The 12,003-nt window shown below is 46.7% G+C and overlaps 1 protein-coding gene across 1 annotated transcript; it reads left to right on the top strand.

Annotated features, from left to right (window-relative positions):
* Positions 1-4,554: 4,554 nt before the first annotated feature.
* LOC308336456 (kelch domain-containing protein 3-like) lies at positions 4,555-8,187 on the top strand (the record flags this gene model as incomplete). The annotated part of the gene is made up of 3 exons (XM_080793821.1): positions 4,555-4,664; positions 5,614-6,549; positions 8,160-8,187. The coding sequence occupies 3 exons, from the start codon at positions 4,555-4,557 to the stop codon at positions 8,185-8,187; spliced, it is 1,074 nt and encodes a 357-aa protein (XP_080649947.1).
* Positions 8,188-12,003: the final 3,816 nt, after the last annotated feature.

A 12,003-nucleotide genomic window follows, 5' to 3' on the forward strand; every position in this document is an offset into this window, starting at 1 on the left:
ACAATTTCATCCAGTTTTCACAGCTGACCCGGTTTGTGTTCAAATAACCCCCATACTATGCTTTTGGAGGCACATTGGTATTCTGGTATAGCTTTGGACGTTATTGGGAAATGCGAGCCTTTCAAATTCCATCTTTCAGACATCCTCGTAGGCTTGGTAGAAACGAGTCAAACAAGACATTTTTCAGGTACATTATTTCTTTAACTGTAATTATTAGTGGGACAAGATTTCTCTGCCACATTATACAACAAGACAGCGAAACTCATAATGGCGTCGCGTCGTACGCTTATTTTCCCCCAGTTTTAAAGCATAGGTTTGCTGTTTGTGTTGGACACTGTTTATGAAATGTATATGTTCACTGGTTCAGTATTGAGAAACTACCATGGCTATGTTCAGATTGTCGACAACTTTTTTTTTTGCTTTTGCCTATCCATATTGGAATCAGATTGGTTTTATGTGGATTCTGAACAGCGAAGGCCATTTAGGCCTGACATCGAAATTAAAAAAAAAATCTTCTAAATCATGACCATTTTCTGAAAAACCAATTTTTTCCCCCTGTCGGTAGTTCTCAGTATTTCATGTCAAGGACCCCAAAAATGTATTTGGCCGCCGACCCCCATGTGAAAATATATTGTTCCAGGAACCCCTCAGAAGCAAAGATTTGAGTTAAAAACGTTTGCTCAGAAAGAATATACATTCAAAGATCTGAGGCACATTTTCACGACAAAAATAGCAGACCCTATAAGTTATAAGACTTATGGTGTTTGAAACACCAAAAAGGGGTTCCTGCCCAAAATGAGTTAAAGATTTGCTTTCTAATTAATGAAATTATTCGGATTTCTCTTTGATTTCTTTCTGAAATGACTGAAAGTCTTTTCAATTTTGTTTTCAAGTCATGGAAAAAAAAGAAAATCCTTTTTTTTTTTTTTTTTATCCCACAGCCCAGCTCAAACCCACGTTACTTGTTAGCAAGGTGAACATAGTTAAGTCGTGAGCAGATCAGACGTGAAAAGGGAACACGCATAGCTTTGACAACAAACGTAAGCTTTTTTCCAGATTTGTTCCAACTCTGTACTTGAATAAGTGATTGCAAAAGAGCAAACCTATCCTTTTAGCTGAACCACCGTGTTCTGTAGTTTAATCTTTTGTAGACATTATTTTTTCTCGTTTTTGTTTTAACCCAAGAACAAGATTTTGTTTTGTTTTCTTATTCCCTAAGCGATTTGGTGTCGTACTTGGATTGAAAGTGACTATGGTTTTCTAAGCATGTCTACTAGATGTTGTTAGGTTGTTGGGGTGAGAGACAAAGTGTTGCATGCCTTTGGAAGCGGCTAACAGAATTGAGTCCACTGTGATTGTCATGTGATCAAGTTTACCGAAGGGCGGGGTGGCTTTACTTGGTTGGACCAAAGTTTATGTGCCTTTAGTGTTTCTTTTTTTTATTTAACCCATTCTGACCTGAGATCAGATTCATACAAGGTTTCCACTGGACACACACTGGTCTGATTAACCCATTCTGACCTGAGATCAGATTCTAAAAATGTCAGTCGTTCTTCGATTTTTCAAAAATAGCAGACCTACAAGCTCGTAGCGTGCCACTGCTATTTTTCAATTGCTAAAGCATAACATGATGCTAAACACCAAAATGGGTTCTCGTTCAGAATGGGTTAATTGTAAACGATGATCGGGGGTGGAAATGTGTTTTTGATTTCGAGGAAAGACAAATGAAGCTCTCCAGTCATGAAGTCAAACTGTTATCTTGCGGGGGAAAGTAAAAAAAAAAAGAAATTACTTTTGGAGCCCCCTTTAAAAGAATAATCGTGTTCAGACCTCTTGATTGTTAAATCAAGACACACTTGGTTTTGTTGTTTAGAAATAAAACGTAATGTATATTTTCTATATTAGTCCCACTTTTTACATCTTTAAATGTAAGGATTGGTTATAGTTTGGAAGCAGTACAATTAAAAGCGGAACTTTTTCTACCAAGGGAGAAGTGCGACTTGGTTTCCTGCTTTTGATAGTCCTCCCCCACCCCCCCCTAGCTCACGGTCTCTCTCTCTCTCGCTCTCTCCTGCGTGTGTGTGTGTGTGTGAGAGTGTGTGTGTGAGTGTGTGTCTGTGTGTGAGTGTACTATGCATTACCTCTGTAGCATGCAAAAATAAAACTCTTTCTGTAGCTTTACGCTTCACCTCTTCTGCCTCTCTCTTTAAAGCTCACATTTTTATATTCCATCGTACGACTCTGTGCTGGCTCGCCAAAACGAGACGATCTTTATAAGGCTTTGAACATCGGCTTCGTTTAGGCGAGCGCCGCCACCTAGTCGTGCCGCGGACTGTAAAACGAGGCATTGGCCTCCCCTCCCTCTTCTCGCTCTTGTTCCTCTTTCCCTCACTACTGTAAAACGAGGACTACTGTAAAACGAGGCATTGGCCTCCCTCCCTCTTCTCGCTCTTGTTCCTCTTTCCCTCACTATTGTAAAACGACTGTAAAACGAGGACTACTGTAAAACGAGGCATTGGCCTCCCCTCCCTCTTCTCGCTCTTGTTCCTCTTTCCCTCACTACTGTAAAACGAGGACTACTGTAACGAGCACTACTGTAAAACGAGGCATTGGCCTCCCTCCCTCTTCTCGCTCTTGTTCCTCTTTCCCTCACTATTGTAAAACGACTGTAAAACGAGGACTACTGTAAAACGAGGCATTGGCCTCCCTCCCTTTTCTCGCTCTTGTTCCTCTTTCCCTCACTACTGTAAAACGAGGACTACTGTAACGAGCACTGCTGTAAAACGAGGCATTGGCCTCCCTCCCTCTTCTCGCTCTTGTTCCGCTTTCCCTCACTATTGTAAAACGACTGTAAAACGAGGACTACTGTAAAGCGAGGCATTGGCCTCCCTTCCTCTTGTTACTCTTTACCTCACACTACTTCCTGACATCGCCTTCAGTCTCCGGGCGGGGCTGGGAAAGAGGCCAGAGTTAGACCCCAAAGATATGAGTTAAAAAATGGGTTAATGGTCTTTATACAGCAAATGGGGGGGGGGGGGGGGGGGGGAAACTGGTCTGATGGTTTTACCACCAGGCGACAAGCCGACAACGTGCATTCCCTCAATGTGTTCCCCCAGCCCGCCAACTTGTCTGTTTTCCTCTGATGTCCTATAGCCTCTCCCTCCGGTGCTTGTATTGTCACGTTCTCTAATCGGTCTCTCCGGGCGATAATAACGCTCATGCTCTTCTGCTCCTCCCTCTCCAGCAAAAAGCCTTTTCCTTCTGACTGATCTGTCTGCTCACTCTACAAGCTCAATATCATTTACATAAATGGCTTCAGCTTTCATCGTCGTCGAGATAAGATATAGTTTTAATGTCCCCATAGGGAAATTAGTTCTGGAGGTCTCTGTCCCGCGGTGCCAGTGAAGATAAAAGTCATACATCAGCAACATGTTCTTATAACAGAGCTATTGTGTGTTTTCTTGTTATTGCCCCATTGTCGAGGGTTTTGTCTAGAATATTGCTGCACGCAAAAGACCCTGGAGTCTCGATGTATCAAAACCCAGAATACGGGCATTTATTTTCTCCCAAATTATGCATCTTGCGCACACACACACACGATGGCTTTTCCCCTCAAAATGTTCATTCACCATGAAGTCAAGTGCTTGGAAGATTGAGTTTGTGAGATGGCTTTTGTCCAATAATATATTTTTTATTTCCTAGTGTACTGTGCAACTATGGTTATATTGTATAGTGCAGGGACCTGCTACAATCATCTTATGAAAGATGAAGACGTCAAAGATATTCCTATTTCAAGCTCCCAAGACACAGAATCCACACAAAGCAGCTTCTCTTGCACCACAAGTCCACAACTCGAGCGACATTGTTCCCCCCCCCCCCCCCCCCCCCATTTGTGCATAATGTGACATCACAAAAACAAAATAAACTTAAAGAAAGGCTGACGTTTCAATCGGGACCACCTCCTATATCTGTAGCCGATCCATAAGCTCACAATGTGTCGCATCGTGGCTCATTTTCATGATGTGATGCTGCATACTGTAGATATTTAAAAAAAATCACACCCGTGTGAACTGAGTGGTGCAACTCCCCCCCCCCCCCCCCCCCCCAGCTCTCTCTCTCTCCCTATCTCTCTCTCATTAGCAGGCAACAGTGCAGCACTATCCCTCTCTCTGTTTCTGTATGTCTACCTACCCCCCCGAGACGTCATGTGACACATCATTATGATACAAGGGGGCACCACTCAATCCACACGAATGGGGAATATTTCATTAAAATAGATTATACCATATAAACTGTTAAATCGATTGGTTTTGATTGACCGTAACTGTCACACGCGTAAACCCCCGTAAACTGGTTATCTAGCTGTATAAGGAACAACTCCCAGGCGGTCGGTGTATCTCTTCACCCCGGGATAAGGTGAACCACTTCTCTGATCTGTATTAACGTCTGCTCCCAGTGCGTGGGCATAATAAGCAGTATAGTGGCGCGGCGTGCATGCGCGCAGCGGTATAGGCTATAGTTCACCCGGCGGGCGGTCGGGTTGCTACATGGCGGATGACGGACGTCCCTGTCAGCGCCGTGTGTCTGATGAAGATGCGGCTTTGGGGGTCACGCACTCTGCTGCACTCGGGCTACCCGGGACGGAGCGGAGCGGCTGCATCGCTGTGGCGATCATCCATCTCGCTCTGAGGCGACGGCACAACCGTGTGCTTTTTATTTTTTTTAACAGGCCGGCCGAGACGAAAAGGGCTCTTACTTTGCGGGACTTAAATGGAGGCGCTTGCGTCCGGGGTATCCAGCCGTCTAAACAAAGATGACATGATGAATCGGGGCAGCGGGGGCAGCCGCGATCAATAGGCGGTCTGGCCCATGCATCACCCACGGCAGGGCATCTGTATCCTGGCTCTCCATCACCGCTGCACAGCCTCTGTGGGATATGCTCCATATAGAGGCAGGGCAGCTGCAAATAGAGTTTGACCCTAAAAGAAAGAAACAAACGGTTTAGTATCAGGTGTACTTTAACCCATTTTAATCCCTAAGTTCGATTGTACAAATATGTTGTTCCAGGTCAGGTCGCTCTGGGTCCGATGATGCACTTGCCAAGGCTGCTGGTTGGCTCTGTAGGCCCTGCAGAGCCAACCAGGGGATCTCCATATACGTATATGCATATGCCCATATATGGAGATCCCCGATTATGTCACGAGGCATGGCCATATATGGAAGTGTGACGGACGCAGGATGCAGGATTTCATAGTAAATGCGACCTTCGGTCCCAACAAAGACTCAAAACTGGCCATTGCCAATGGCATTCAATGTTTGTATTTGCACAACCCCCAATAGCATCTCTCAATAACACACTTGTGTGAAGTGAGGGGCGCCCACCGTGGCTGCCACATGAAGTCACTGCTTAAGGCTAACATTAAGAGTCCATAGATCGGTTGGCATGGCGATCAAATGACCATACCGTATATGGTCATCGTCTAAGTATCGGCTTCATGGATTGGCCAAACGTGCCATTACGTTTCCGCCACTGTACCAGTAAAAGTGGTCGCACGCACAGGCCACTCCATTCTTCACCGGGTTTGAAATGTTTTGGCGTTCCGCGCATCTCAGAGACAAGTCCGGAAGGCGCCACGATGATGTTGTCGCCGTGGGAAACGATGTGTATTCCATCGGCGGCTACAGCGTCGTCGCAAAGGACACGAAGGACAGACGTCGTCAGATCCATGTCCTCGCCTTCAACACGCTGTCTCTGCGCTGGAGGACGCTGACCCCTCTGACCCCTGGGAAAGGAGAAGGTCACCGTGAGGTTCTGTCCAGGAGATGGAGATGCACAGCTGTGCTGATAGAGGATACAGTCTACATCTGGGGAGGGAAGCCTGACTTTGACAACGTGCTTTATGCGTTCAATGTCGACGCCCTCACATGGCTCAAACCCAGGGTTACCGGGACTGTTCCATATGAGAGGTGTGGCCACTCAGCCTGTGCCTTGGGGAAGGTCATGTTTTATGTAGGATGCTACATATTGACGACTGACATCTACAAGTTGGACACCAGCACAATGGTCTGGTCTTCAATCAACACCCTAAGAACTCCACAGCTAAGTGGTCGCTCTGCCACCATTATCGGGACAAAGATGTTTGTATTCATGGACAGCGTTGGGTACCGGCAACACCACAACAACATCATCAGAGTGTTTGACACGGAGACCGACTCCTGGCTGAACACGTCCTCTGCACATCCTCTTCCAAAACTCGAGTTTTATTCAGCCTTTGCCTACAATGGAGAGCTGTACATATTCGGTTGCATATTTGGTCGCGATGATCTGAGGAGATTCAGTCCACAGACCTTCTCCTGGAAGAAGGTTGAGACAAATGGAAAATGCTGGAGTCTAGGGAAATCTCACGCTTGCATGGTGGGAGATCGAATTGTCATATTTGCCAATAATGACCTGTTCATCTTAGACTCGAGTCCTAGTCTGAAGACCTTATGCAAGCTGGCAGTTATTCGGTACGATCTGGATCAGTCTGAACTCCGACGCGACGTCAGGTGGGAACTGGCAGCAAGTGTAAGAACTGGGCAAAGAGGGACACCACGGTGGCGCAGTCGTCGGTGGGTTCGATGATTCCCGCTGTGGGCGATGGGGCCGTGTTCTCTCCTCCGCGTCATCAGCGCCCATGATGCATGTTCTCCCCGTGTCCCCTACCCTCACAAAATGCACGGGGGCGCCTGATGGAGGGGAAATTAACTGGTTCTAATGTTTTCCTTCCACGCGCTACGTCCAACCGGGGAAACTCCCCCCTGTCGGGTGAAAAGAATCCGCTTGGACTCCTCGTGCATTGAAGGAAGCATGAGCTCAGTTCCAGCACCTGGTATTGCGGTTTATAGGCAATTGGTAAAAAAAAATCACACCTGTGTGAAGTGGGGGGCACTGCTTATTTGGCACTAAATCATTTAAACCCATTATTGACTTCGTGACCTTCAAACATAACCGTAGTTATGCCACCAATAATAGTGGTCCCTTATTGGCCGAGGGGCAGTATTCAAAAATTAAAAAAAAAAAAAGTTTAATATAGATATTTGAAGTTTTTCCAGAAAACTTTTAGAAAATGTAGAATGCCTTTTAGAATCCAGTCCAAAATGGGTTAAAGCATGTTTTGTTTGTTGTGGAGCAAAAGTCCAATATATGGATCCGAGGGGTAGTGGAGTAGAAGTAAAAAAGTATTGGAAATTGGAAAATACTCAAGTAAAGTACGAATCCTCAAAACTGCACTTAACCCATTTTGGGCCAAGCTGTATAATAGCATCCTTAAGACGCATTGGAAAGGAATGCCTCTTCCAGACTGTGGTAAATGGTAAATGCTGCATTTATATAGCGCCTTTATCCAAGGCGCTTTACATATAGTGCATTACATTCGCCCATTCACACACACACACGTTCATACACCGATTGCGGTCGGAAGCCATGCAAGGCGCCAACCAGCACATCGGGAGCAATTTTGGCTTTCAGTGTCTTGCCCAAGGACACTTCGACAGGAGCTGGGATTCGAACGGCCGACCAACGGATTATTGGACGACCTGCTCTATAACCTCCTGAGCCACAGTCGCCCCTGCTCAAATGTACATGCCACATGTACACACACACACACACACACACACACACACACAGAGCGAGAAAACCGGCTTTTTAAAATGCTATTAAACAATGTAATATCACAAGCGCGGTGCTTTGTTGAGGGGCCGCCGCCATACATGGAATCTTTGTTACTTTTCCGCTGCCATTGGGTGACGACCCTGTGTGTGTTTGTGCACATGCGGCACGCACACACACACACACACACACACACACACACACACACACACACACACTCTAACCAAGGCGCGCGCACACACAGCCTTATCCATCACACACTGCTCATAATGTTCACATATGTCAAGCCATCTCTTTAACCCTGGGGCCCTGTGACATCTAATTCAGCCTTACTCTGGCTCCATAATGACAGTATCGATTTGCCTTGTGTTGTTGTGCTCTCTCTCTCTCTCTCTCTCTCTCTCTCTCTCTCTTCCTGAGTAGAAACAGGAGTGATTTTGTTTTAAGCCTGTATCGCTTTTATAGCGCAATGATCTCTTTTTTTCTTTCTCTATACACAACCCTGTAGCTCCGTCTGTGTCGATGAGATGCAATAAGCCACATACGTTGTGACGTCGCAGCCTGTCACCGTCTTAATCATGTATGTATTCCTAATTTAAAAGTTTTTGAGTTCTTCTAAAACACGTGTTATTAAAGGACCTCCACTTTTCAAGCTATCTTCATACTGTATAATTGGTCTTCACTAATGTTCATGATGAAATACCACATTTGTTTTTGTACTCGTGTGTCTCATAGGACTAGGAGCTAGGGCGTGCAGTTCCAAAACCCGTCCACCAGTGACATCATCATCGTGATCATGGAATCTTTGCGTTTGCGTAAGTCAAAAAACGTCAAGCATTTATTGGCCAAATTGTCAGATATTACCTAAGAAAGAAACTATTTTGAAAATAAATGCAAGCGACGCAAGGTAGTGTCATCATGTATAGATCGCCTATTTTCACGTTATTTTTGAGTGGTGCAACCACTCCTAGAACCAGCAATGTCTGTGTTCACCTATGTGTGTCTGTGTAGGGGCGCTGTTGTGCGCTGTTGCCAGAAACGGAGAGAAAGAGAGAGCTGCACTGTTGCCTGCTAATGAGAGAGAGAGAGAGAGGGGCGGGGGGGGGGGGAGTTGCACCACTCAGTTCACACGGGTGTGATTCTTTTTAGTCAAACAACATGTAATGCCTCAACTCCTACAATTCCAAGTGGCTGATCGGTCCCCGCATGCGGTTCAAACCAGATTATTTTGGAGGGTTTGCTGCCTGGAAGCCTTGACAGCCACACTGCCCTAGAGACGTTGCGCGCGCCACAGTTTGTGAATCCCCTGCGTTAGATTATTATACACTAAAATTGATCACACATCACCAGAACAATAGATGTGACAGTGTATTTATCTGTCCCGTGCGTGAGTCATTGGGAGCTGTGAACATCATCATGTCCTTGTGAATTATGTGTCTTTTTTTTGACCACTGTCTCTCCGCTGAGGCCAAATCAATTGCGGGCTGCGCGGCGCGGGGTAATTGTTTTCCCATCGATTTTCTTATAAAAATGATATTCCAAGAGATGAGACAATGTGATTTACAGTAAGTGCGTTATGACGTTATATACCACCGCGCCCCCATGCATCACGGCGGCTTTTTCTGACGGCGCCGCGTCAGACATGAAACGGCGCTGGAAAAGTGACTTATATGCACATGTAACTAACTACTGCCGGCCTCGCGACTACATATACAGTGCTTTATGCATTGAAGGAAGCATGGGGTCAGTCCGTTGCTCAACCCAACGGTTGAGTGTAGCGCCAGGGCGCACTAGCCCTTCGCTAAGTCCCTCCCCAACCCGTCCTTATAGGCACATTAGCAGTGGCCTCGGAAACCCAGACGTTTTTATTTCCAGGGAGAAAAAAAGAAAGTCTGGGGCCCGAGTCCACTTCAATTCGGCATAGAGTAGCGCGAACATCGCTCACTCTCTGCTGATTTCTGATCGTCTGCACCTATGTTAAATTGACGCACACATGTACACACACTCTCTCTCTCTCTGTTGCTCTAATTAATTAGTCTCATGTCCTGCAGCTGTGTCTAGTTTCTCTAGAGCTTCACAGGTTGCCACTCCTCATCTCCCCCTCCCCCGCATCAAACACAAATGTTTTGTCAAACCATGTGACTTCCATTGGAAATGCATTGGGGGGGGGGGGGGCGGCCATTAAACACGGACAAGACACAGCATGTTGCAACAGTGTGAGTGAGGCCTTATACTCTCAGCTTCTTTATAGCAAGGCAGTGGCCATCTTGGAGGAGTGTTTGGGGTCGTTATCGTGTTGGAACACTGCCCTGCGGCCTCAGTTTCGGCCCATAAAACATCATCAACACCATATATTCTTCATTTTAAACCCTCTCACTAAAGGCCCCGGGGGGAGAATACAAGAGCCCCTCCGAGCTATAATAAAAGTCAGCCAAGCATGGTGCCTGAGATAAACTTATTAACCAGCGCCAATTAAAGGCTGCTCTTGTTTGTTTTCTTTCTTTCTTTTTTTGTGCTGTTGCCGTGGAGACATCGTTAAGGCAACGGGAACTTTGTTTTGACGTGTTGTTTTCGTGTGCGTGTGTGTGTGTGTGCGCGCGCTCGCCGCCCACATGTAGGCCTATAACAGGCTTTCGTATACACACACATAAAGAACAAATGTTCTGTGCTCTGCCTGTGTTTCATGGCCGCCCCAATGCTTTTCCAATGGAAGTCACGTGGTTTGACCAAACAGTTGTGTGTGTGTGTGTGTGTGTGTGTGTGTGTGTGTGTGTGTGTGTGTGTGTGTGTGTGTGTGTGATGGGGGGGAGGGGGGGCAATCACGACACACAGCTGTTTGTTCAAACCAGTTGACTTCCATTGGAAAAGCATCGAGGCGGGCGGCCATGATGAAACACGGACAGCACAGAGCATGTTCGTCTGATTATGCATGTGTGTACGAAGCCGTAGAGTTTGGGGGGAGGGGGAGGGGGAGGGGGAGAGGGAGAGGGAGAGGGAGGGGGAGGGGAGGGGTAGAGGGAGGGGAGGGGGGGAGGGGAGTCCCATCGGCACAAGCCCCTGGCAGCATGCAGCGCGGCCAGAGAGAGAGGGAAGGCTCAGGGAGTTCATGGGAGGCCTTGAGCCGTGCACATGTGTAAATAATCTATTAATTAACGGCAGCCGGTGGAAAGTAACTATAAGTGCATTTACTCGAGTACAATTTTGAGGTATTTGTGCTTTTACTTGACAATGTCAGATTTCCTGTACTCTGTTCTATACTCCACTACATTTCATAGGCAAATAATGTACTTTTAACTCCACTACAATTATTTGACAACGTTAGTTACTATAGTAAATTTGCAGATTTGTATTATTGCGACAAAACGTACAGTAACCACTTTGTGAAGCTCACAATGCGTCACGATGCGACACATAGCGGTATACATCTGCTATTTTCAAAAGAGTTTTAGACATTATTTTATCTTGGTACATTTTGATGTCAGTACTTTTACCACAGTAAACGTTGAACTCCGGAGTATTTGTACATGTGCAGTATTGCTATACTTTCACTTAAGTAAAAAAACGAGTATACTTTTCTTCCACCACTGACTAACGGAGGGAGGGGGGAGGAGGGGGAGCCCAGAGAATGTAGAAGCACGTTCATGTGATCTCTCCATCCGTCGACCCCCCCCCCACTCTCTCTCTCGCTCCGCTCTTCTCATCACAGCTCGCTCCGCAGGTATCAGGAAATGAAAGACAACAGGGAGGACGTTTATCGGGGGTGGGGGGCGGGGGTTAAAGCTATCGCTTAATTCCTTGTGTCGTCGCACTGGCGATTATCTTTCTTTGCTTGCAAGATCCGACCGCCCTGCCCCCATAGAACAAAAGCTCTCTCTCTCTCTCGCTCTCTCTCGCTTCAAACTGTGCATGCCATTAAAAACGATTTTTTTTTTTACATTAATGGACAAAACTAATTTTTTGTCATGGAGCCACCGCAGTTTGAAGCTCACGAATGCAGGCCACCAGCTGTGATCACAAGTGGAGAGTCGCACACACACACACACACACACACACACACACGCATGCACACACACGCACGCACACACGCACGCCGTAATGAAGCACCAGCAGGCTTCTTGGGAGGTTATAGCGAAAGGTGCCGTCTCCACGCCGGCAGCTAATTGACGATTATGTACAGTACACGGCTGTCTGAGCGGAGTCGTTCATTTTAATGGGTTGATTATCGGCAGGAAGGAAGGTGCGGCCGGGGCCGGCGTGGCCCCTCGATCATGGCCGCCGTGTCCTCTGAGAGGCCGGCCGACGGCCGTTATAACAGCCCCGCCGGTGGGCGGTTGGTGAGGTGAGGTCACCGG

Source organism: Protomyctophum bolini (assembly GCF_963924005.1).
Source record: "Protomyctophum bolini genome assembly, chromosome: 21".
Taxonomy (NCBI): Eukaryota; Metazoa; Chordata; class Actinopteri; order Myctophiformes; family Myctophidae; genus Protomyctophum; species Protomyctophum bolini.